Genomic DNA, 24,955 nt, shown 5'->3' on the forward strand with positions numbered 1-24,955 from the left:
TTAGAATAATTGTCTTGGGGGAGAGAGATAAAAACTGATACTTATTTTAGAGACCTTGGAAAGTCAAAAAAAAATGTTGGCTTTCCTTTCAGTAGCCTTATGTTGGAAATTTTCTTCCTTTCTGTTTTTGCAAACAGAGGATACCATTCATGGAATTGATTAATTTTAAGCTCAGTGATATAAATTTGCACGAAGCCACACATCCACTTTAGTCATAATGAGTAAGTATGGCTTTTAGCAAAAATTGAAAATGTTTGTGTGGTGTTAGTGGACATGACAAACTGGAACTTTGAGAGTTAGAATGAAAAGTAATCCTCAAATTCCTCTGAGGCTGGTTTGAGGTTATTGGAAAAGAAATTAACAAAGAAATGATGTCAAAAGGCATCTGCATACCCTCTTTCCGTATTATAACACTGTAACCAAATAACTGAATAAGCAATGAGCCCCACAACATTAATTTATGCTAATCACTGCTGAAGTTACATTTCTGAGGCAGAACATGAAATGGCTTCATCCACAGCATGGAATTTGAAATCTCAGCATGAAAGGTTTCATGCATGAGACTCCTATTTCTTTGTTCCTTTGACAAAGTGGCATTTACAGGCTATCCCAGTTACTTAGTAACACGCTACAAAAGCAAATCTTGACTTGTCAGTAGAGTTAGAGTTTCCATCGGTATGAAAATACAAAAACTCCAGTATTTACAGCAAGGCGGCCTTTGGGTTCTTAATTCATAAAGCATTCAAAACATTAGTTCAATTTACTGTTTTCCTGATCCTACCCACTGATACTATACAAGAATTAAGGCAAGAGAACAGCACACTAAACAAGTGAGTCTTTAAAAAAAATTAATTGCATGAGACCTTTTGCAGAATATGCACCGAACAGATTGGAAAAGGAAAAAATAATGACTCCTTTGTGTCTTTCTTTCCAGGTCACTCCATCTCCACATCAAAAATAAGAACCCTTTGTTTTTGTGTGGACTTAGGCATATCAAAGGAGAAAGAGATGGAGCATGAAAGGGGGAAGTTATGGTGTTTTCTTTTAACTGATGACACAGTATCTTTAAAATAATTCCTAAGAGAGTCATTTTATTACAAGTATTCTCCTTGAAATAGGAAACAAAATTATAGTAAATTCCAAATTTTATATATATATCATAAATGGATGTCTTGGTGACCACTCACGTTTAGTGATTACCACTACCAAACCCTCATAAATCATATATTTGTTCTATGATTTTTTTATGAGAGGCCTATGTCCCAATTTTCCAAAAAAGGAAAGGAGAACATAGTGTACAAACTTTAGGTCAATGAGCTTGATTTCATTTTCTGGTAACTAAACCCCCATCCTTAAAACTTTCTTCTCAATCACATAAGAGAAGGCCTCCCTATTCTTCACTGAAACTAATCCCCATGGCTTAATCCTTAATCCTCCTGAATCTCAAAACTGAAAAGGACATGAGGAGCCATTCCATTCAATCCATATCCAAACAAGAATCTCATCAATAATATATTCAAGTGGCCATGCAGCCTTTAGTTGAAAACTTCCAATGAGGAGGATCCCATTGCCTCCTGGAGCAACCCATTCCACTTTTGGAGAATTCTAGGTGTTAGAAAGTTATTTTTTTCTCTCTCCAATTTTCACCCATTGCTCCTAGTTCTGCTTTCTGGTGGTTGTATATAGCCCTTCAAAAGTTGGACAGAGCTGTCACATTCCCCTTAACTATTCTCTTCTCCAAGCTAAGCGTCCACAATTACTTCAATTCATCCTCACATGTCATGGCCTCAAGCCTTTCATCATACTGAACGGACATTCTCCAGTTTATCAAAGTACTTCCTAAAATGTGGCCTCATATACTGAATGTGATACTGTAGATATGGTCCAACCAGGATAGAATATAGCAATGCTATAACTTCGCTAGTCCCAGACACCATGCCTCTCTTAATGTAACCCAAGACTGTATTAGCTTTTTTTGTACACCACTTACTGGCTTATCTGGAGCACGTAGTCTACCAAATCCCCCCCAGATATTTTTCAAACTACTGTCTAGACACATAATTCCCTACATTTGTTAAGTTTATTTATTGAATCCAACTATATTATTCAGGCAGTTAGGTGATACAGTAGTAGTAGAGTGGTGGGTTCAAAATCAGGAAGACCTGAGTTCCAATGTGATCCAGAATAGTCACTTGACCTCTCTATGCTTCAGTTTCCTAATATGTTAAAGAAAAAAGAGGGAGGGATAGGATCAAATGAGTTAATAGTGCCAAATAAATGCTATATTATTATTAGCCTTATTAAATATCATTCTATTACATTCAGCCCAGTGTTAGCCTATTGAAATCTTTTTAGATCTGGATTATGTTATCCAACATATCAACTAGCCTCTCAGCTACAAATTATTGTCGAAGCCTTTATCCAAGTCCTTGATAAAAATGTTAAATGGAATAGGGTCAAGCATGGAACTCTGGGGCACTCTACATTCCTCCTTCTAAGCTGATCTCAACCCATTAGTGATGAGTCTTTGGCTCTAGTCATTCAACTGACCAGTTTCAAATCCACCTAACTCTACTATTATTGAACTTACATCTCTCCATTTTTTCCTAGAGCAACATTGTCAAATGCTTTACTAAAATCCAAGTAAAATTTATCTATATCATTCCCTTTATATACTATTTTATCTGTACCACCGCCCCTCATTTACCTAGAAAAAAAGTAAATCAGATTAGTCTGGCATGAGCTCTTCTTGATGAAATTTTACTAAGTCTTTGTGATTATTGCTTCCTTTTGTAGATGTTCACTAATCATTCCTTTAATAATAATGTATTCTACATTTTACCAAGAATTGAAATGAAAATCATTGACTTAGAGTTTGTGCACTATACTATCCTGCCCTTTTTCTAAAAATTGTGACTAAAACATTATAGAAAATATTATAATGTAGGTAGGTTGTGAAAATTTTTAAATGAGATGCAATCTTTAGAGTCAGTGAGCACCATTTTTAACAAGGTCACTGGACAGATAGGTCACAAGAATGCTATCAATATAGTTTATCCAGATTTCACCAAAATATCTGACAAAGTCAAATGGAAAAGATGACAATACGTAGGTTATTTCATATAGTCAGGTCCATTCAGAATTTAGCAAGTCCAAATGAAAGCAATAAATAGAACTATGACAATTAGAAAAATGGTTGCTAGTAGAATCCCCAGGGATCTACCCTTGGCCTAATTTTGTACAATGATTTATCCATTATGTGTTTCATATCTAAAGTTATCCATTGCATGCATATCAACTTTTTCTATTACTCAAAATTAGGAAGGGTGGCTAACGCATAGGATCCAAAAAGATACATCAACAAGCTAGAATGTTGTATTGAATCTAAGAAAATGAAAATGTAAGGGATTAAACCCAAAGTCTTAGGTTAAAAAAAAAAAGTAAACTGCCTAAGAATAGATTGGGAGGTGGGTTTAGCTACACAAAAATGCGTGTGGACAAAAAGCACAGTTTTAGTGGCCTCTACATTCAGTGAGAGTGAAAAGTACTATGTGGTATGCAAAAAATCTGACAAGGTGTGGATGTATTGATAAAGGTCTTGATTCCAAAAAAAAAGAGGGTCTAACAGTTCCATTTTACTCTGCCTTGTCTGAATTCTGTGTACTATGATGACAATGTAGATGACAATATACAGTCTGTCTCAGACTGATGATGGTTGGTTGCTGCAGGTCACATGACAGCCACCCAAAATCCTCTGGCCAGTGGCCATATGTTGTGCAGGCCTGATGTAGAGTATATTCAGAGCAGGGTGACCTATATGGCAAGGGATTATGGGATATGAGGATCAATGTAAGAAAATGAGGATGCTTCTCCTAGCGAACAGAAGTCTTGGGAGTGACCTAACATCTGTCTTCAAGTATTTAAATGGATCGAGTTTGCTCCCAAGAGGGGCAGAAATGGGAGCCATGGGTAAACATTGTAAAGACACAGATAGAGGTTCAACATAAGGTAGAACTTCCCAATAATTAGCACTGTCCCGAAATGGAATGGGCCACCTCAGGGATTGATAAAAAAAACACTAATCTATACAACAATTTGAAGTTTACAAAATAATTTCCTCATAATAACCTTTTAAGATTTGGAATTCAAAAAATTTTAAAGAATGTTAAAATAAAGTATAATTATATATATATATATACATATGTATATGTGTGTGTATGTGTATGTGTATGAGGGGCAACTAGTTAGCACAATGGATAGAGCACTGGCCCTGGAGTCAAGAAGACCTAGGTTCAAATTTGACCTCAGACACTCACTAGCTGTGTGACCCTGAGCAAGTCACTTAACCTTGACCTCTTTTTAAAAAAAATAGTGTTAGAGATTGGTGGCTAGAAGATGCCTTTGAGATTGTCTTGTCCAACTGCACCATTTTACAGACGATACAACTGGGGCTCAGAGAAGTTAAGGAATTTATCCCAGGTCACATAAATACTAAGTCACAGAGTGAGGATTTTAATTTCGGTCCTCTGACTTTAAAGCCAACGGTACAGCACGCTACCTCCCTCCCTCAAAGCAGGTATCTGAAGTTTTTAATTTTGTTTTTTATAGAAAGGAAGGAGGGACCTATTATTTCATCCATGTAGGAGATTCCCTGTATGCAAGGTCTCTCCATCAATGCAGATCTGTTAACTCCTGCATAATTTAGTCTTAGAGAATGACCTGAGCAGGTAAGTGACTTGCCCTTGAGCAAAAATGCTTGTTGACCTATTATGGAAGCAGAACTCCTGTCATAGAATCATCTTTGTAGAGCTGGAAATGACCTTAAAGATAATCAAATCCAACTCCCTCATTTTACAGATAAGGAAACAGAGGTACAGAAAGGTAAAGTGACTTGCCTACTCCAAGGTCATTCTTCTATACGCTTTCCCCTGCTGCCGCTCATTGTAATATTACTCTCATTTTACAGATGAGGAAACTGAGGATCAGAAAATTTAAAAGATTTGTACAAGATCATACAACCAGTAAGTGATGGGTTTTGAATCTGGGTTTCTCCTGACTTCAAGACCAGAATTCTTTCAGTGCACCATACTTTCAATTCCTGGAAGTCTTCAAGCAGGAGGTTAGGTGACCACCTCTCATGAATAGTATATTAAAGAATTTTACTCAGGTACAGCTTGGACTATATGCCATCTGGTCCCTTCTAACTAGGAGATTCTGTTATTTCTATTCAGTTAATAGGAGCTAGGTATGCAGTTTTAATATCTCTTCTTATAATCAAGCCAAGAGGGATTAAGACCTAGCTGTCTCAAACATGTTATAAAATTAAATACTCCTATTCCCTGTATCCACTGGGGTTAATTTTATCTCTCAGACTCTGGCCATTGCCCTGAAAGTGATATTAGAGAAATAAACCCAGATTCCCTATGTGTGGCTTCAAATTATCATAAAACTTCATTGATTTAGAGTCCATTAATTTAGAATGTGATTATTCCAAATCAGCCTTTGTCTCAAATTTGCCTTTATACTATGAAATTAATAGAGTAATAATCTGTAGCTAACAATAAAAGTATTCAAAGAACTGGAAATTGCAGGGATGCCCGTCAATTTGGGAATGGCTAAACAAGTCGTGATATATGATTGTGATGGAATACTACTGTGCTGTAAGAAATGATGAGCTCAATGATCTTAGAAAAACATGGAAAGACTTACACAAAATAATGAAGAGTGAAATGAGCAGAGCCAAGAGAACATGTATATAGTAACAGCAATATTGTTTTGAGAATGTCTAAGTCATTTTGACTATTATAAATACCTAAATTAACCAAAGAAAGATGCTATCTGCATCCAGAGAAAGAATTGATAAATGGAAGTGTGTATAGAATAATTTTATATACATATACATACATATATATATATATGTACCTATTTGTGTCTAATGTGTATTTAGGGTGGTGTGGGGGAAGGGAAGAAAAAAAAGAAATTTACATGATAATTTTATTATATATTTAAAAGGAATAGCAAGTTGTACATGATAGATTTGTAGTTTCATGTGCGATCATCTTTTTTATTATACTATGTTATAGAAATGCTTGTTTTATTCCATAAATTAAAAATAAAATAAATAAATTGAAAAAATAAAAGTATTCATTATTAATGACCTTCATATTAAGCCATGGAAGGATGAAGACATTCTCCATTTCTATTCCCTGTCAATGCTTCCTCTGTAAGTAGAGCTAAGATTGTGTTTCTTTAAAAAAAAAATTATATAATGTAAACTTTGCACCATCATAGTGGTCTTCTTCATAATTAAGGCAAATCAGCAAGGTTTTACATCTGCTTTTCAGAATAGCTGGAATCACACAGGAGACCAGACCTACAGGGAGGTCAGACTTATATGGAAGATCAGTGTGCCCCTCCAAAATATTTTATTTACTCAGCTTACTAACTCTTTTTTAAAGCTACTCCTCCTGTTCTTTTGTTACATGAACTGTCTGATCATTGTACCTACTGCATCATCATCAACCAGATACTTCTTAAATGACCACTGGATATATAGCACCCGGTTTGAGTTAAATGTGGTACCTACCTTTCAGGAACAGAGATATGAGACCAAAGACGGATAATATGTGAATGAATAACCTTTCATGTCTCCATTCTTTCTCTCTCCATTCTGTCTGAATCACTTATCATCATGTTAGGACAATAAATAGGAATTTTTTTTAATACTAGGGGGAAAGAATAGGCTGAGCAAAGGATAGGACCATTTTTCAGGGTGGATAAGATAATGAAAGCAAACGACAAAGAGGAGGCTTTTTTCTTTTTTTCTGTTGAAGAAAATTGCTTTTAGACTGGAATGGACATAACAAAATTATCTAGCAAGAAGTTGATACTAAAAATAAAAAAGGAAATAGTAAGAGGGCACACAGCTGCCTTTGATGAGTTCAAGTTACTGGGCACAGATGAAAAAACTCTCAGATTACTGAGGGGTACAAGGTGAGTGACCTTTGAAAGATTGTAGAGAATAAGATGATTAGAAATGAGCAGATATCTGTATTTTAAAAAAATGGAATAAAATGCAGGCTGAAACAACAGGCCCACTGAATTTTGATTCCTGGTGAAAAAAATCCTAATACATGTTATTAAAAGGGATGATTAGTGAATATCTAGAAAAGGAAGTGATCTAACATAGCTTCAAGAAGAAGTAGCACTCAGGACCCAATGAACAGTTATGATAGCACAAGATCAACTTCATTGGAGGTCTCTAGTGAAGTGCTTCAAGGTCTGTACTCAATCCTGTGTTGTTTAAAGAAATACATATTAAATGTGTAGATGGCACAAAGCTGGAAGGAACAGTTAAAATGTTAGATATTTTTGTCTTAGGACCTGGGAGGACTTGTATCAACCGATGCAGAGTGAAATGAGCAGAACAATTTATAGGATAATAATAGCATTGTAAGAATCAACAATTACAGAAGACAAAGATCTCTGATTACCATAGTGACCAAATATGATTCTAGAGTACCTATGATGAAGAACGCTATCTATCACCAAGAGGTGATGGACTAAATATGCAGAATTTCAAAATGAGACACATTCTTAGACTGGGTCAATGAGAGAATTGTTTTGCTACAACATATGTATTTGTTATAAGGGCTTTGTTTTCTTTCTCTTTTTTCTTTAATTGGAGGTAACTAGGTATGGAGGGGAGGGGCAGGAAAGGAAGGAAGGAAGGGAAGGAGGGAGAGAGGGAGGAAGGAAGGAAGCAAGAAAAGGGGGAAGGAGGGAGAAGGAAGGAAGGAGGGAAGAGAGGGAAGGAAGAAGGAAGAAAAGGAGGAAGGGAGGGATGGAGGGAAGGAAGGAGAAATGGGGGAGTTTCATGTACAATCCTCTTTTTCTATTCTACTATGTATTTTTAAAGCCTAATTTTACTTCGTGTTTTTCAAATTAAAAGTAAAATAAAATCTATGTTGTCCAAAAGTACAATGGATTGGTTGAGCACTAATAGTGTATCCCCATCACTAGAGTTCCTTAAGCAAACTCTGGATGACTGTGGAATGGCAATATTTTATAGGCTTCAACTGATGGCCTCTGAGGTCTTTTCCAAGTATGAAATTCTATGATTTTGTGAACTTTCAAAATAAGTACTGTAGACAACAGGCATATACACATGAATAGCAGTCACTACAAGACAAGTAATTGTTCTAGATTATGTAGTACAAACTATAGGTTCTGTAGGAGGCTCAGAGAACAACAAGAAGTCATCTAAATTCAGGCTGAAGGGGACCTCAAGTTTTTTTTTTAATCTAAAGTTTTATAATTTTATAATTTTCTAAATGACATGATCGGAGCCCAGAGAAGTCAACTGACTTGACCAAGATGTCATAGCTAGTTGGTGGCAGAACCAGGTCCCTTAAGTTCTAGTCTAATGCTTTTTTCTACCATACTTGACAACCCAAATGTGGCTGGATGGTGCTTTTCTCACAGTAGTTTGCTGAACCGACTATGATGTTGATGACTCAACATCATTTACTAGTCATATTTATAAAAATGCAACTAGAGCAAGATCTCATTTTAACTATTCACTCCTTTTTTTTATTTTGTTTTGTTTTTTGGTGAGGCAATGGGGTTAAGTGACTTGCCCAGGGTCACACAGATAGTAAGTGTCAAGTGTCTGAGGTGGAATTTGAACTCAGGTCCCCCTGACTCCCAGGCCGGAACTTTATCCAATGAATCATCTAGCTACCCCATCATTTTAATTATTTTTAGTACTTCTCAATCTCACGACTGGTTTCCCACCAAGCTTAAGTAGAATTTCTTCTGAATCTTTCAATTTGCATCCAAAAACTCTTCCTGCAAAAAACTCCTCCAGTTTGCTTTTGGGTTTTAAGGTAGCTTGGCATCAAAAATTAACGGACTGCCAGCTGTTTCCATTTAGTCTAATTAAAAAGATGATCTAACCATTCCCTCCAGCTCGTCTGCTCTCAACTACTGGATTTGGGAGCTGTCAAGCTTGTCCTGAGCTCAGCTCGAGTTTCACTGAGAGATGAAAGACCTGATTCTTCATAGCCTTGGGCAGAGATTTAACTACCACTGCTTCCTCAGCTTCTCCCTTATTTCTACTAAAGTCATTCCTCCCTTTCCTTCTGACTTCTATTTTTCCTTTCTGTGTACCATGGCCAAAACCAAAAGAGACAAACATCAAAGTCACCTTGTGTGTCTGGACATGAACAGAATAAATGCTCATCATTGTCTTTGGAAAGAGTTTTCTCCTTCCAAACAATGAACCTCCCTCAGTCCTCTGACCCACTTCCCTCCTTCCCTTGTGGCTCCCCTCTCCCCAAGTCTAACTTCCAAATATGGATTGGCTTGGGGCAGCTAGGTGGTGCAATGGATAGAGCACTAGCCCTGAAGTCAGGAGGACCTGAGTTCAAATCCGACCTCAGACCAAACACTTGACACTTACCAGCTGTGTGACACTGGACAAATTGCTTAACCCCAATTGCCAAAAAAAAAACCAAACCCAACACAAATATCTATTGCTTTATGGCACATATAGGATTAGCCTGCCTTGAATATAGATTTTCTTCTTTTACAAGGACCATGTCTCTTTCCAAAACATAATATTCAAATAAACTTAAAATGAAGAAGAATTTTTTTTAATTAAGCAACAAAACAACTTTTTCACAAGCATAGAGACAAAAGTTGAAGCCATGGTAACCGAAATGCCATCAGAGAGAAAGAGAATGTAGCTCAGAGAGAAAACAAGGAATATCCACAGTTTGATAGCAAGAGAAAATGAGAAGTTATTAATAAAAATTGAAAAGGAATAGTTGGAGAAGACAGAGGAACATCAGGAACATGGATTATTTCAGAAATCAAGGGAAGAGATCAGTTCCAAAAGAAGGAACCTCTGAGTAGAAGGGCAGGGGGCTATGAGTGCAGAATGTCGTATTCACTGCCAGACTCAGTCAAAGTATTAGCTGATTTTGCTTAACTATTTTGTTGTTGTTATTTTTACAGAGGGTATTTGGAAATTATTATTATTTAGAAACAAAATTAATCAACAAAACATTTTTAAAAATAAAAGCAAAAGAATGGTCCCTGAGAGGGGGTGCAAAAAAAATGAAGATCAGGGGCAGCTAGGTGGTGCAGTGGATAGAGCACTGGTCCTGAAATCAGGAGGACCTGAGCTCAAATCCAGCCTCACACCAAACACTTAACACTTACTAGCTGTGTGGCCCTGGGCAAGTCACTTAACCTCAATTACCTAATTTAAAAAAAAGGGAAAAAATGAAGATGAAAGAAAAGACAATGGAATAGCTATAAGGAAGCTGATATTGGCAGTGGTTTGTAAGGACAATTCCAGAAGAGTTGTGGGGGACCAAAGACAGCTTGGGCAGCGGCGGGGTGGGGGGGAGAATATAAAGAGACAACTAAAAGAAGAATTGGATGTAATGTTGCTTTGCGCGAAAATCTTACTAAAAAATATTCAATGCAATCAAAACAGGTTCCCTTTTTGATTTGGATTATCATCTCCATGGGTTGGAGAAATCTCTATAGAAGCTGTATTGCCTAACCAAAACACACACACACACACACACACACACACACCTTTAAAGGGCACTTGCTTTGCTACTATTCACATGCAAAATGACTTGTTATCTTTGGACTACAGAGAAGAGGATCTGATACCAAAAGCCAGAACCAGGAAGTAAGGTATCAGGATGACACAAATCTTTTCTACAGGCCTCTTTCCAGGCTTTCCTCCATAGGAAGGAGATCTCAAAGGCCAAGAAACCCATCTACTCATCTGTTTTTATGCATCTGATACTGCATTTTAAACTTAGTCCAAACCGGAAATATCAACCTATAAATAGAGTGGGAAACAAATAGCAGTTCTTAAATTTTAAAAAAAAGGCATATCATTTGACAGTATTTTTGGAACTGCTAATAGCATAATTTTATATTTCAGCTTTAAATCAAGCAGATGATTTCAATGCTACCTTTCTTTCTGGGTCTATACAGAACTTATGCAAATTCTGAAAAAGGCCCTATTTTTACTTTAATGTGGTTGGCTGTGATTGAGGTTAAAAAAATTAAGTGAACTACTATTACTAAATTAAGCTGCCACACCACTCTTCATATGATTTGCAACGTGGAAAATTGGGAGTGAGACACTTGCTTCCCACCACAGTAGTATTAGGGCACAATAAAGCTAGAAAGAACAACTTTTGCTTCACTCAGAGCACTGGACCCAGAGTCAAGAAGACCTGAGTTCAAATCCTGGCCTCAGATATTTCCTTGCTGTGTGACCCTGGGCAAGTCACTTACCTGCAGACTTAATATGGTAGAAAATTATGCACTGGGGAAAAAAGATCTGTTAGGAATAAATGCAAACCTTCCACCAAGGATTTGTGAACAAATTCACATTTAAGTAACTCTAGCCTAAGACTATCAGTACAGCTATCTACAACAGTCCTAAATATCACAGAAAAGCTTGGGAGTCAAATTAGCATTGCTTTGAGTTAGACAATCAATCTAATGCCTAATCAATAATCCCTAATCAATAAAGAACAAGTAACATTACCTTTCTTAGCCTTTCAGTCACCAAAGCACACTTTTCAAATATTTTACTGTTAGCTTTATCCTGCTCATTCTAAGGCAAATGGTAATCTCATTGCTAATAACCCCTTAACCACACGCTGACAAATCAATTGATTTTGAATAACCCAAAATGTTTCCCTGGATTTGTAAAAGGTTTTCTTTTACAAGCACACACTTGTCTATAAAGTGTAAGTTCTGCATCCATTTCATTAGTGCAAGGAACTTCCTCTAAGGAAGCAGGTCTGAGTTCTCTAATTTTAAAGAGATCTTAGAACAATGAGAGGTTAAGTGATTTGTCTGAGGTGACATAGCCATTACCTATCAGAGTCAGAATGTGAAGTCAAGTGTTTGTGGCTCCAACACTGGCTTTCTGTCAATTAGACCATAAGGCCTCTCCTTGCCTATAGGAAGCAACAAACACTCTAAAACCCTGTGGTTATATCAATATGGGTCCTCAATCTACAAATGTAGGTTGCAAATCTTCCTTTTTTAGTTGACTATTTCATAAGTTTCTTGGTCAAAGAAGGTCCTCACCTGGTAGCCAACCTTCTAGTAATGAGAATCTAAGGATTTCACTAGACTATTCTCTGCCCAGCAATAAGAAGGAAACCCAGCAATCAGAGGGTTATTCAATTTTGGGCAGCCCCTTACCCCTCATTTATTGACAAGAAAAGCTAACCAATTTGATTGAAGATCTGAGCAAAGTGCTGCTTTAAGAAGACCAGAGTGCTGCAAGCTTTGTGCTTAAGCTTTATCCTTTGGATCCACATGGGTCCTGGCCACTAAAGAAACCAAGCTAAGAAGGCAGGGATAATTGAAAGAAGGAATGGACTTCTTTTAAAAAAAAATACCTTGACTTACTCATCCCCATACACTAGAAATGTACTATCTTTCCCAAAGCCCTAACTCATCCTCAGCTTTCCAAGAATGGCAGCACACCTCTGCAGAGAACCTTACCACTGGTTATTGAGGTTATCAAAACCTAGGACAAGCCTCAGTGAGGGACAGAAAGAGGCAAGGGGAGTCATACCTGACTGTAATTGTTATTGTCCAATTTTTTTGTCCTGCACCCTTAGTCAATAATGTTCTTGTATCCTTTGATGGTCTTAGTAAAGGTATAATTGGCAATATTGTAGTCTGAGAGTATTCATTCTGAGCTGAATCTGGAACCTGAGGCCCCTCAGGGTGAATTCATCAGATATTTCTGAAAAGAAAATTCCAATTTCCTCTATATAATGAGGGATTTGGAAAAGAATGATGAGAAGACTTTTGTTTTCCTTCCATTAAAAAGTGCCCTCCTCTTACCCCCAGGAGCCTCACAATTTATGATGGATGGATTATGAAAAAAATCATAAATGGGAGAAATTGTAGCAGATAAATGCAAATGGGTTTTAAATATCTTTTAAGTTATTGTTTTGCTCATGAATATAACTTCATTCAAGCTATATGAAGGTACACATGCATGAATGCTTTCATATACCATGAATATAAATACTTTATATATTTTGCATCACTGAGATTTTTCCACATAATTAAATTTTCCAGATAATTTCTTTTTAAGTTTTAAGCAATTATCAGTTATCTTGGTGGAAAAAAAAATTTTAAACATGTTGATTCTGGTGAACTCAGATTAACTATAATGACCAGTATTGGTCCCAGAAAACAGATGGTGAAACAGAATATTCTCCTTTCAATAGAGATGTGGAAGACAACAGAGACAGAACATTGCATGTGCTTTTAAATGCATCTCCAACTCCAATTCAACTTCAAATTTCACATATCAGCTTTCATATCATGAGTGAGCTGAGACCCTAACTTCAAATCTTTTGTATCTGACAATCAGTACCATGGGAAGTGAGAATCAAGTCTCCTTTAAGAACTGTGTTGTTACACTTTTTTGTCTGTTTAAGAGAGGACTCAAACAGTGTAGGTCCTAGAACTCTAGGTCTGATGCTATACTGTGTCTATGGGGGTGGGGTAGAGGAAGAATTACAGGATCTAGCCACATGGTAGATATTTACTCTTTTTACAATTTACTGTTATGCATTGTTTACTAGGTGTTGTTTATTTTCTAATTGATTTTATACTAAGAGTAAAAATACTGTATGCATTGTTTCAGCATGTGTCTGTTTCTACAGAAATTTGCTACCATTATGCCAAAGTTACATTCCTAGTATCTATTCAACTGCAACATGGTGGGGGCTCAGAGCTAAGTTGTAATTGGTAATAATACAAATCCTCACATCCTCTGAAATTGAATTAATGTTGCCCATAGAGAAGCAGATCTGAGAGACAGAAGGTCTCACACTCTTTAGTAACCACAGAGACCAGAATATCTAGTCAGTACTCCTACACCAGCAGACCATATACAAACCACCAGGGTGATCTAATATTTTTAGATCCTATCCCTAAAGGCCTGTCTCTTCTTTCAGGTGCACTAAAAGACCTTCTTTCACCTCAAAGGGGAAAAGGGAGGGGGAAAGCATTTATAAGGTACCTACTAAGGGCCAGGCATTACGCTAAGTGCTTTGACAAACATTACCTCTTTGATGCTCATAACAACCCTACAAGGTAGGTACTATTATTATTGTCATTTTGTAGTTGAAGAAACTGAGGTAAACAGAATGTAAGTGACTTGCCCAGGGTCACATAGCTAATGTCTGAGTCTAAATATCAATTCAGGCTTTCTTGACTCCAGGGACAGAGCTCTATACACTACCAGCTACCTCTAACTTCAACCAGGTCTGCTTCTTCTATTTGCTCTGCAAGAATAACTAGGTAAACTGGACACCGGTTCAGGAAAGTAAATTTGACCTTTCTCAGGTAACTTGTTCAAGGTTACCAAGTTTATAAGTAACAGTCCTAGCACTCATGCCCATGTCTTTTAGTTCTAAGTACATGAAGCAAAAGATATAAAATTTAACACTAGGAAGTAAAAGAAATTTACTTTGGAATGGCAATGCCAGTAATGGAGAAAGTATTATTATAAATGCTGAATCAGAGAATACTCCATTGTGGGATGTGAGAAAAAAATTCAATGAAATAAAATAGCAAACCTTAATAAACTAAATAATTATTCAGTTTTTCAAGCATTAAAATTACAATTAGGTTCATTAGCAATTAAAATTTAACAAAAACATTTTCTACTAGAGCACAGATAAATGTTTAATTAAATGCATAAGCACTACATTTACCACAAAAGGTGAGATTCAAATCAACATTATCTTGTATAATTTGTATTAATTAGAAAAAGCAACATAAAAAACTGAATGAAAGCTAGTTACAGTTAAAGTTTTCCTGTAGTGAACCTAGCCAAGAATTAGTTTGAATTCTTTTCTGTCTCTTAAAGACCTGAACAGTCAGCATGATACAGTAAAAAGAACACTAACTTTATATTTAGAGGACCTGAGTTCAAATCATGATACTTACTATCTGTGTGACCTTGATGCAATCATTGAACTTTCCTGCACCTCAGTTTCCTCATCAGATTCAGAGCAAATACCTTCAATTAGTTTCACCACAACCATGTTTTGACTGTTACTAGCTTTCATTCAGTGCTTTATCTTGTCTTTTGACAGAAAAATGAAGGGTTTCATGGCCCCTGAGATCTCTTCCAGATATATATCTGAGAGCTAGTGCACTTTTACTGCCACCTTCCAGAGAGTCCACTAGGGCATACTTTCCCTGCCTATTGTACACCTTTCAATAGGTACTTCCTTTCCTATTCAGGATGTCTTTCTTTATACCTGAGTCACTAACTACCACTTTACAGGATCTAGGATGCTGAGTCTATTGAGCATTCATACCTGTTTTCCTTTTGGTTGCTGCTGTTTGTTCTTCGTTCTCGAAGAGGACCATGACATCGGGAAGTTGATGCCATGACTTGCAAGTGAATTGGATTTAAATGAGGGAGGGCTGTGCAAAGTCACCTTCTCCTCAAGAGCCATCTGGGTCCAGTGGCAAGATATAAATCAGGATGACTGGAGATGACCTTGATCCTTTTGGTGAAGGGATTAGATAAATAGAATATTTACATTGGTCACTATTCATCTACTCTCCAACTCAGTTTATTCTGAATTATAATGCTTAATTAGATTTCTAGCCATCACAGCTTTTCCAGCTCAGGTCTAGCTCTAAAGTCTATAACTAATTCATTCTCTTCCTATTCTTATTTAATCATGAGATCCTCTGACATCCAGTTTGCTTCTTCATCTGCCATTCTCCATCAACCCCAGTCATCTCCAAAGCCAACTCCACCTATCCCAGACCTATTCCTTATTATGTATTCACAAAGAACAGCTAGGGTTTTTACTAGGTGTTGGAAGTTGGCAAAGATGATCTTTCCAGACAATGACCTGATAGCAAAGCACTTAAATTTATTAATATTTATAATTTAGAAAACTCAACATACCAATGTTTTCCCATTTACCCTCTAAATTGCTCCTATTTGGGGAGGGAAGTTAAATCAAGGGAAGCAAAATGTTTAGCTGGAAGAGTACTAACACTGGAATTAGTAGACCTCAATTTTAATACTAGCTCTGACACTTGCTAGATGTTTGAAAATATACTAATCACTTAATTTCTATGAGCCTCAGTTTCTCTAGCAGTAAATGGAGATTATATTTGTACTATCTGACTTACAGGGCTATTATAAGCAAAATACTAAATAGCATTTAAAGCAATGTATAAAAAAGAGTTGTTATTATCAGCAGCAGCAGCAGCATTATTACTGCAAAATAAGGATTTAGATTATACAGCTTTTTTTCAAACTGTGTTCCAGAGAAACCTGGGCTTTTGTAAACTATTTTTGTAAAATAGTTTGATTTATTTCAAATGTAGATCAGCTAAAGAGGACATTGATTCAGTGTTTGATGTTTTATTATACGATCCAAGAAGTTTTATAGAAAGGGTATCGATCAGTCCACAAACCTGAAAATAGATTCTTGATGTGTCCATCTATCATGAATGAAATAGCTCTGTGTAATAGTGCTTACTCAGACAAGAAGCTAAATCAATGTTTCCTTATATCTCTTCCCCAACAGAAAAACTGATGTCCTCATTTCAAAAAATTTAACATGCAAATGAGAAGGGACAGTTTTATTAAAGACATTGGAAGCAGAACAGCTGCTACTCAGGCTTAGGTCTTCTTCATTCAACCTTCCTCCCAAAGGGGGCTGTTAAAACACTGTTCATGCTGTTTATGGCTGAGTAAATGGTTGCTCTGGGTCAGCATATAATTAGGTACTTACTGGTCTATAAAATGACCCTTCTGGTTGCGTTTTTTTTTTATCTTGCTCCTATCAGAAAACTGTCATGGAGTGAAACAAAATATGCGTCCGTGCAAAAGAGAAATTATGACAAATTCTAGAGAGAAATATGCAATTTTTAGTGGAAAATGCCAAAACCCTGGTTGACATTTGATCCTAATATTACTAATATTGCATTAAAAGATAGCCTCTTCAATTTCCTCAGTTTGATGATATGCAGAACTGCACTCCCATAATAACTGACATTTATGGAGCATTTAATGGTTTACAGAGCACTTTCTTTACAACAGCCCTGGGAGGAAAGTAAGTGTTATTGTCATCTCCCTTTTATAGATATTAATAACAGTTCACATTTATATAAGTGCTAAAAGATTTACAAGGTTTTTACATGCATTATCTCATCTGATCCTCAGTACAATGTCACATTGATGCTATTATTCATTCTGTCACACAGGATAGGGAAACCAAAGCTCAGAGAGGTTCAGTCACTTGCCTGTGCTCACACAGCTAGTAAGCATCTGAGGTAGAATTTAAAGCCAGATCTTCTTAACTCCAAGTCAATTACTTTAGTCACTATAGTGTACTAGGAAAAAAGAAGCTCAGAATGATTATTTGCCATGGTTTACTCAGCTAATGAGACCTATGATTAGAAATTATACCTATCCTAACTCCATTTCAACAATTCAGTTCACATGTATTAAGCTTTCCAGCTCTGTTCTAGGCCTTATGCTAGGAACTGAGAATATAAAGGAACAGTGCCTACCCTCAAAAGGCTTATAACTTACTATGGGGGAAAGAACATATAAGCATGTGTAAATACAAAATCTGAGAAAAAAAGAATACGTTAAAAACTAGGAGGATTAGGAAAGGTGTCCAATGAGAGAGGATACCTCTAAGTGTTGAAGAAAGCTAAGAATTCCACAAATGAAGGAGTGGATTCTATTTGGGAGTGGGGGCAGTCTATGCAAAGGAATGGAAGGGAAAGGTAGAACTTTGTGTTTTAATTATATCTGACCCTTTGTGATCCCATTTAGGGTTTTCTTGGCAAAGATACCAGAGCGTTAATCAACTTACCTGGGGGTCACACAGCTAGTAAGCTTCTGAGGCTAGATTTGAACTCATGCCCTCATAACACCAGAGGGTCACTCTATACACTGTGCCACCCACGAGTGAATAATGTGAAAGTACCCTAAAAAGGTAGGCTAGAGCCAAATTGTGAAGAAGTTTAATTGCTAAATTGAGTATTTTGTTCAGTGTTCTCCCAATATATCACACTGCACCTTAAGAGGATACCAACTTTTTTCAGTGCTAAGCATGAGAAGAATCAAGTTAGTCTCAAACTACTTCACTGAAACTCTTCTTATCATAACATAATAAATATAGAGTTAGCAGGAACCCCTTAATTTTACAGATGAGGAAACTGAGGCCCAAGGATTGAAAGATAATAACTGACATAAGATTTGAACCCAGATGTTACTGACTACAAGTCCAACTCTAGGTCTTAAACAAAGAAATGGTGAATGTTTCTTTTTTATCTAATGAGCAGAGTCCTGAAAAATGTTCATTGTTTCTCCATTGAGATAAATTCTTGTCTATTAATTATTGAGAAACGCTGTTTATGAGATGCACAAGAAAAATGAATCTAAAAATAGCACTTCAAAAGTTGTTTCTTTAACATCTTGAGTACTAAGGAGGACTATCTAAACTTTTTAGATGTTTTAGCCTGTTTTAGATGTAATGGGTTGAGGGGAAGAAATAAATAGCTGTCCTATAGCTGATCTATTTTGTATATTGAGTCTTTTTTTTTTTTTCAAGGTCTCTGTTAATCTTTCAGGGGAAAATCTAAACAGGGGCCATTTTGAGGCTTTGATTTAGAGATTTTCCCTGTAGTTTTACTCTGGGGTCGGAGCATAATGAGCCAGAGAGTGAGAAAAAAGTGTGATCCCTTTTCTTTGGGGTCAGGCTCTCCCAGGATCGAACTCCGTCGGTCTGAATCCAGAGCTGGGCCCCTGAGTGGGAAGAAGGCATACCCCAACAGACAATGCAACAGAACTACAGGGTTTCATTCATAGCTCCCTAAGTATCTCTTTTGTCTCATCTCCGGTTCTTTTGATTTCTTTAATCCTTTTCAATTTACCCAAGCATTCTTTGTTTACCCATCACATCTTCCTAATCCATCGATCTATCTTCAGAGTAATATACAAGATCAAAAGGAATTAGATGTGCACATTTTTCAAGTTATTTTTATATTACATACATCTACTTCTTTCACTTAGGGAGAAAATCTTAATTTTCAGAATAAACAAACCCTTTCAGGTCTACGAGGTTTTCTCAGCCCAAGAAAGAGGTGTGCAATGTTGATGGACAGCAGTTAGTTACAGAAGTCATCCCTTCCCAAGAAAAGGAATCAATTTAATGCTAGCGTGGTTCAACCCAGCCCTAGAGGGAGGGGGATAATGGCAGGTTGGACTGCACGGATCCAGAACTGAGAATGAAAAATTCTTTCCTCACAAGAAGCCCATAGGTCATTCGGGATTACTGCACCGTTCAGTCCCTACGGAATCCAAACACCAGAGTTATGAGTGCTCTTATCATCTCAAAAATAAAAATAAAAACGACAATGATATTTGTCGAAACCGTAAAAGTCTGGTATTTCCATCCCACTGGCAAGTTTGTCGATAGACACTCAAGAGTCGGGAGAAGAGGAAAGAGATGAAGGGGATCTCTGACTTAAAACCATTGCGAAAAAGCCTCCTGTGAGTTTCGTGCTCCTGCATTTCTCTCTATCCCCAGGTCTTCCGGACTTTTGATCTGCAAGGGCCGTGCCCAGGAGACCAGGCTAGGAGACCGCCTCCGGACTTTGTGAAAACCCGATACCTGCTTTTTTTCTCTTCTCCCCCGATATCCTCCCACCCCCTTCCTTTGTAAGTCGGGGATACAGTTAGGAGTTGCCGCACACTGGAGTAAGAGGGGTCGCGTGGCAGGTTCTCGCTGCCCAGCTCTTTCCTCCATCCCTTCTTGCCCAGGATCCCCCAGCTTGGTCCGATATAGGACTCACCTAACTTGCACTCGCCATCGTGAGCCTTGTGAACACGCTCGCGGCCAGCCCTCACCGAGATCCAACTGTGCAGGTGCAGGGCGCACACGCTCTGGTAAGAACGGCCGTCCGACCCGCACACGGCGCCGTCCTCCTTGCACACACACAGCCCCGTGCCCTCCAACTCCTCAGGCAGTGACTCCTGGGACGCGGCAGCCCCCAGTACCTCCCGGGACTGGCTTACGCAGACAAGTCCCGGGCCGCAGCGGGCTTGGTGCCTCCGGCTCGCGCCACTTCTGCCCCCGCACAGCTCGCCCTCGGCGCCCAGGCACTGCTCACAGCATCCACAGTCGTCCCGCACCGAGAGCTCCGGAGCCTTGCATCGCACCGGTTCGCAGTTCTCGGGGATGCACTGACCGCACTCATTGGTGTTACCGCTGTCTTTTGCCCCTATCAGGCGATGGGACCAGGAGCACAGGAGCAGCGAAAGCAGCAGGAGTGGGGGAAAAGTGAAACGGGGCATAGTGGGGGCCCGGAGGGTAAAGAAAGAGCAAGAAAGAGCGGCTGGCTGGGAAAGAGGCACTCTTTGCTTTGACTGCTTCAGAATAGACAGTAGCAGCTGGGTGGCGGCGGCGGTGGGGACACACCCAATTCCTTTGCCAGGGGCGGGGAAGGAGCTGACAGCCCCAGGCTAGCCCCAACTCTCAAGAGTAAAAGCTATAGGGACTGGAACAAAGTCAGGACAGAGAATGGGAGCATCACACTGACGCTAGATCTTACATTTGTCCATTCTCTCAATTGTGAAATAGGGGTTACAGAATTTTTTAGAGTCCAAAGGAACTTTCAAGCCTTCTCGTTTTACAAATGTGGATACTAAAGTCAGAGGTCCAAGTCACATAGCTAGTAGGACAAAGAAGTGGAATTGGAGCATTTTGACTCCCAATCTGGTATTCCTTACACCCCGCCATCCTGTCTGCTTAAGGTTTCTGTCGCATTCTAATATGCCAGAAACCGGAGCCAACTGGCATGACAACCCTTCTGTTTCAGTTATAAGAGAAGTTGAAGAATTCTTCCCACAGCGTGATTAAAAGTTTTGCTTTTTAAATAATGTTGAAATAAGACTGTGAGAAGAAAATTGGAGTAGGAAGTAGGAGAGAGGCAAAATATGGATAAGATATATGGTCCCTGGGGTCATGGAGCAACCAATCTAGAGAGAAGACAAACAATAATGACTATCATACAAAATATTACATGATCAGTACTCTAGAAAAGTGCGAAGTATCAATGTGAAGTCTAAAAGGGGAGGGAGATTATTACATTTGCGCACTGTATGTGGTTACTGAAAAGGAAGGGGTAGGAGGAAGAAAAACTGCTTTTATAAATCCACTAAGTCAGCTGGATAGAAAGTACTGTTTTGTTGTTCTTCTTGTTGCTGCTGGTTTCAATCACATCCAGACTCTTCATGACCCCATTTGGGGTTTTCTTGGCAAATATTCTGGAGTGGTTTGCTATTTCCTTCTTCAGTTCATTTTACAGATGAGAAAACTGAAGCAAATAGCGTTAAGTGACTTGCCCAGATCGTGCTGCTAAAAGAGTCTGAGGATGGATTTGAACTCACCTCTTCCTGACTCCAGGCCCAGTATTCTATCCACTGCACTCTATCTCAGAGAGAGTGTCCATAGCACAGCAAAAATAGTAGTATAAAGACACCCACCAGTTCAGGAGGAAACAAAATCTAATGATGGAGCCAATGACAAAACCAATGACTTCAGAGGGCTATATAAATGCACAAAATGTAATTAACAGCAAACTGAACTAGAAATCCTAAAGCAAGAAAGATCAAGAAGACTTGGTGGGGGCAGAGCAGTTTGTAATATGCTTCTGGAAAGGTAAAACTTTTCAAATAGAACAAGATAGGTAAGAGTGAAGAAGGTGTAGAATAGCATCAAACATTAAACACACACACACACACACACACACACACACACACACACACACACACACACACACACACACACACACACACCCCCAACTATGTAAGTAAATCCAGGAACCACACTGGGAAAGCCTAGTGATTTGAATAAAGCTCAACCCAGGCAGAAAGGGAAGTGATAATCATCAGAATAAATCATGGACCATATAGACTGAAGAATGAAATAAGTGAGTAGTTGAGTTCTGGAAGCAATCACAAGCCAGGTAGTTAGATAGTGTACTGGATAGAGTGCTGTGCCTGGGGTCAGGAAGGCTCATTTCATCTTCCTGGGTTCAAATTTTCTTGGTAAAGATACTGTAGTGGTTTGCCATTTCTTTCTCCAGGCCATTTTACAGAGGCAAACAGGGTTAAGTGATTTGCCCAGGATCACACAGCTAGTAAGTGTCAGGCCAGGTTTGAACTCAGGAAGATGAGTCTTCCTGACCCCAGGCCCAGCACTCTATCCACAGAGCCACCTAGCTTTTTACATATTATTTTACATACTAAAATCTATGACCACTTTGCAAAGTACTATTATGATTAGAAGAAAATAAAAGACTATTAATAAATTATATATCTACTCTCTTTTTGTGCAAATAATGAAAGAGTATTGATTCAGGGTATAATTATTATCTAGAATGAACTGTGCTCATCACAAGTGTGAAGCATATTAAGAACGGATACATATCTGTACACAATCTGCAGCATTTTTAATTGGCATAGCATGCATTATATATGTGCAACAAACCTTTGCTTAAATTAAAACACAAAATTTATTTCCCGGCGTAGAGCATTTGGTATATAGTAGGCTGTCTGGGTGGAGGAAGTCATCCCAGGTGTCAAAGGAGATCATCAATATTCATTGAAAATTTCAAAAGCACAGCAACTCAATGGGCATCTTTCTCCCTTTGTTTGTTCTCAGAGCTCCAATTAACACTTATCTTCAATGCACATGTGCAAAACAAGGTAATGGGTAAATATATGCACTGAATTTATCAAGCTGGAGAAAGTACATGTAAGTTTCTTCCTATGATAGACTACAGAGGTAGCATGATATACAGTAAAACAAAAGCTGAGCTTGAGGCTGGGAAGACCCAATTCTTTCACACTGACTTTGTGGCCCTGGATAGGCCACTTTACCTCTTAGTCCATGCGGCAGTTCTCTAAGAGCAATATCCTACAGCGTTCCCTAATCTCCATTGGTAGAAGAGTTTCTTCCCTGGGAATTCCCTACACCAATCAAATGGTAGGTTTGGATTTCCCCTAAATAAAGATAGATTCCTAATTTACACTCCAAATGGTAGTTTCTTCCTTTCTAATTAAAGAAGAAGGACGATTTTTGCTTTTAACTTTTATGTGCATTTTATCTTCGTTTTACATTTAATATTAACGAATAGGTGATGAAAACTCTGACTAGAACAAGAGAATGAGAGCTGGCTGGATTGCTTTAGGGAATGTATAATGTTCTTTCAATTAAAATCAGTTTCACCTCAGAAACAAAAACTCTGTATTCTTCTGGTGATGTTGCATGGCTTAGAATTTCCCAAAGCAGGGATATGCTGGAGCCAGTTCCAACCAGCATGTTAGGGTCAATTGTTAAATTTCACCTGTGAGCATTTACACCTTGGAAATTGACAAATGTTACAAACCAGGCCTTGATTTATTGTTTTGTTGGTTGCCTAGACTTAAGAAAGTAATGGAGAAAATGTTAATAATTCAAATTAAACTGTGCAACCACGAATAGATAATTTAACTTCCTAAACCTCACTTTATTTGTAAAATAGTAAATACTTATAGTACTTATTTCATGGGATTATTATGTGGATCAATGGAGATAATTTATGAAGGTCTAGCATATGATAAATTATGAAAGGTAGCCTAGCATACGACAACCTATGAGAGGCAGTTTGGCATAACGAATTAATTGGTCTAGTGTCAGGAAGATCTAGGTGCAAATCCCACCTCCAAAATTTGCTACTTTTGTGATCATAAGCTAGTTGCTTAAACTTTTTGCAAACTCTCAGGCAACTCTTTGATTTAAATGAGCTATAGACAAAGTGTGATCTATATCTCTAGAGGGAGTTCCAAAACCAACAGTTAAAAATGGGTAAGATTCTGAAAAGATTCAAATTTTAAAAGGTATATTGGCAGGTTAGAATACCTCCAAAGGAAGGTTAATTAGAATATTTTGGTGGGTTTGTGGAACCATGTCACAAAAAATATTTGAGGGAAAACATAGTACAGTGTAAACAACATCAGCTTTGGATTCAGAGCACACAGGTTCAAACCTAACCTCAACTACTGCTGCCTGGATGGTGTTTTCATTATCTACTGTCACTCGCCTCATGGTTTGAAATGCTTCTGAGGTATGAATAAGTGGGGTTAATGATAAATCAAGCCCCCACATTTACTATTTATTGTAGACTGAAACAGCAAACAAGTATCTATTAAGCACTTACTGTATGCCAAGAATTGTGCCTAGGAAAACAAAGAAAGACAAACATATGGTCCTTGCCCTCAAGGAACATACATTCTAATTGGGGAGACAACATATTTTAAATTGTATAAAATAAAATACATAGTATACAAAGGAAATCAATTCTATTGAATGGCAATTATAAAATATTATTTAAACAAATTCACAGATCCCAGTATAAAAATCACTGATTTAGAGGTATGGAAGAGAAACTAGTTTGAGTTTTTACAATTTTTTCTACTGAAGTATACATGATGTCTAGTTAGCTATCTAGTTACCTAATGGTAATATATGGTTTCTCCAGTTGTACTTCCAATATACTATTTTATAAGTCCAACATCAATAAAAAATATTCTAGTGACATTTGCTGTAAGGTAAATGCATATCTACATTGCACTTCAGCATCTTATTTCCTAGCAATAATATTTTACCTCTTCATGTAAAAATAGATTCTTCTTATTACTTGGAAAGTAGAAAATGAATAAGAGCAAATTTACCCCACTCTTGACTAATTGCTTAAGTTATGGACATGATTGATTACTAGGTAGCTATCGAGCTTCCTGATAACAATAGTGGGTTTCTCCACATCAGATTTTGGC

At 37.8% G+C, this 24,955-nt stretch overlaps 1 protein-coding gene across 1 annotated transcript in view; it reads right to left on the bottom strand.

Annotated features, from left to right (window-relative positions):
• Positions 1-20,498, bottom strand: part of IGFBPL1 (insulin like growth factor binding protein like 1) — a 62,221-nt gene extending 41,723 nt beyond the window's left edge. Inside the window, exon 1 of the mRNA XM_027859102.1 lies at positions 19,930-20,498. Coding sequence (XP_027714903.1) covers positions 19,930-20,431 — 502 coding nt within the window. The 5' untranslated portion in view covers positions 20,432-20,498. The remainder of the gene's footprint in view (positions 1-19,929) is intronic.
• Between the last annotated feature and the right edge of the window lie 4,457 nt (positions 20,499-24,955).

Source organism: Vombatus ursinus, unplaced genomic scaffold, assembly GCF_900497805.2.
Source record: "Vombatus ursinus unplaced genomic scaffold, bare-nosed wombat genome assembly UNPS02014158.1, whole genome shotgun sequence".
Lineage (NCBI taxonomy): Eukaryota > Metazoa > Chordata > Mammalia > Diprotodontia > Vombatidae > Vombatus > Vombatus ursinus.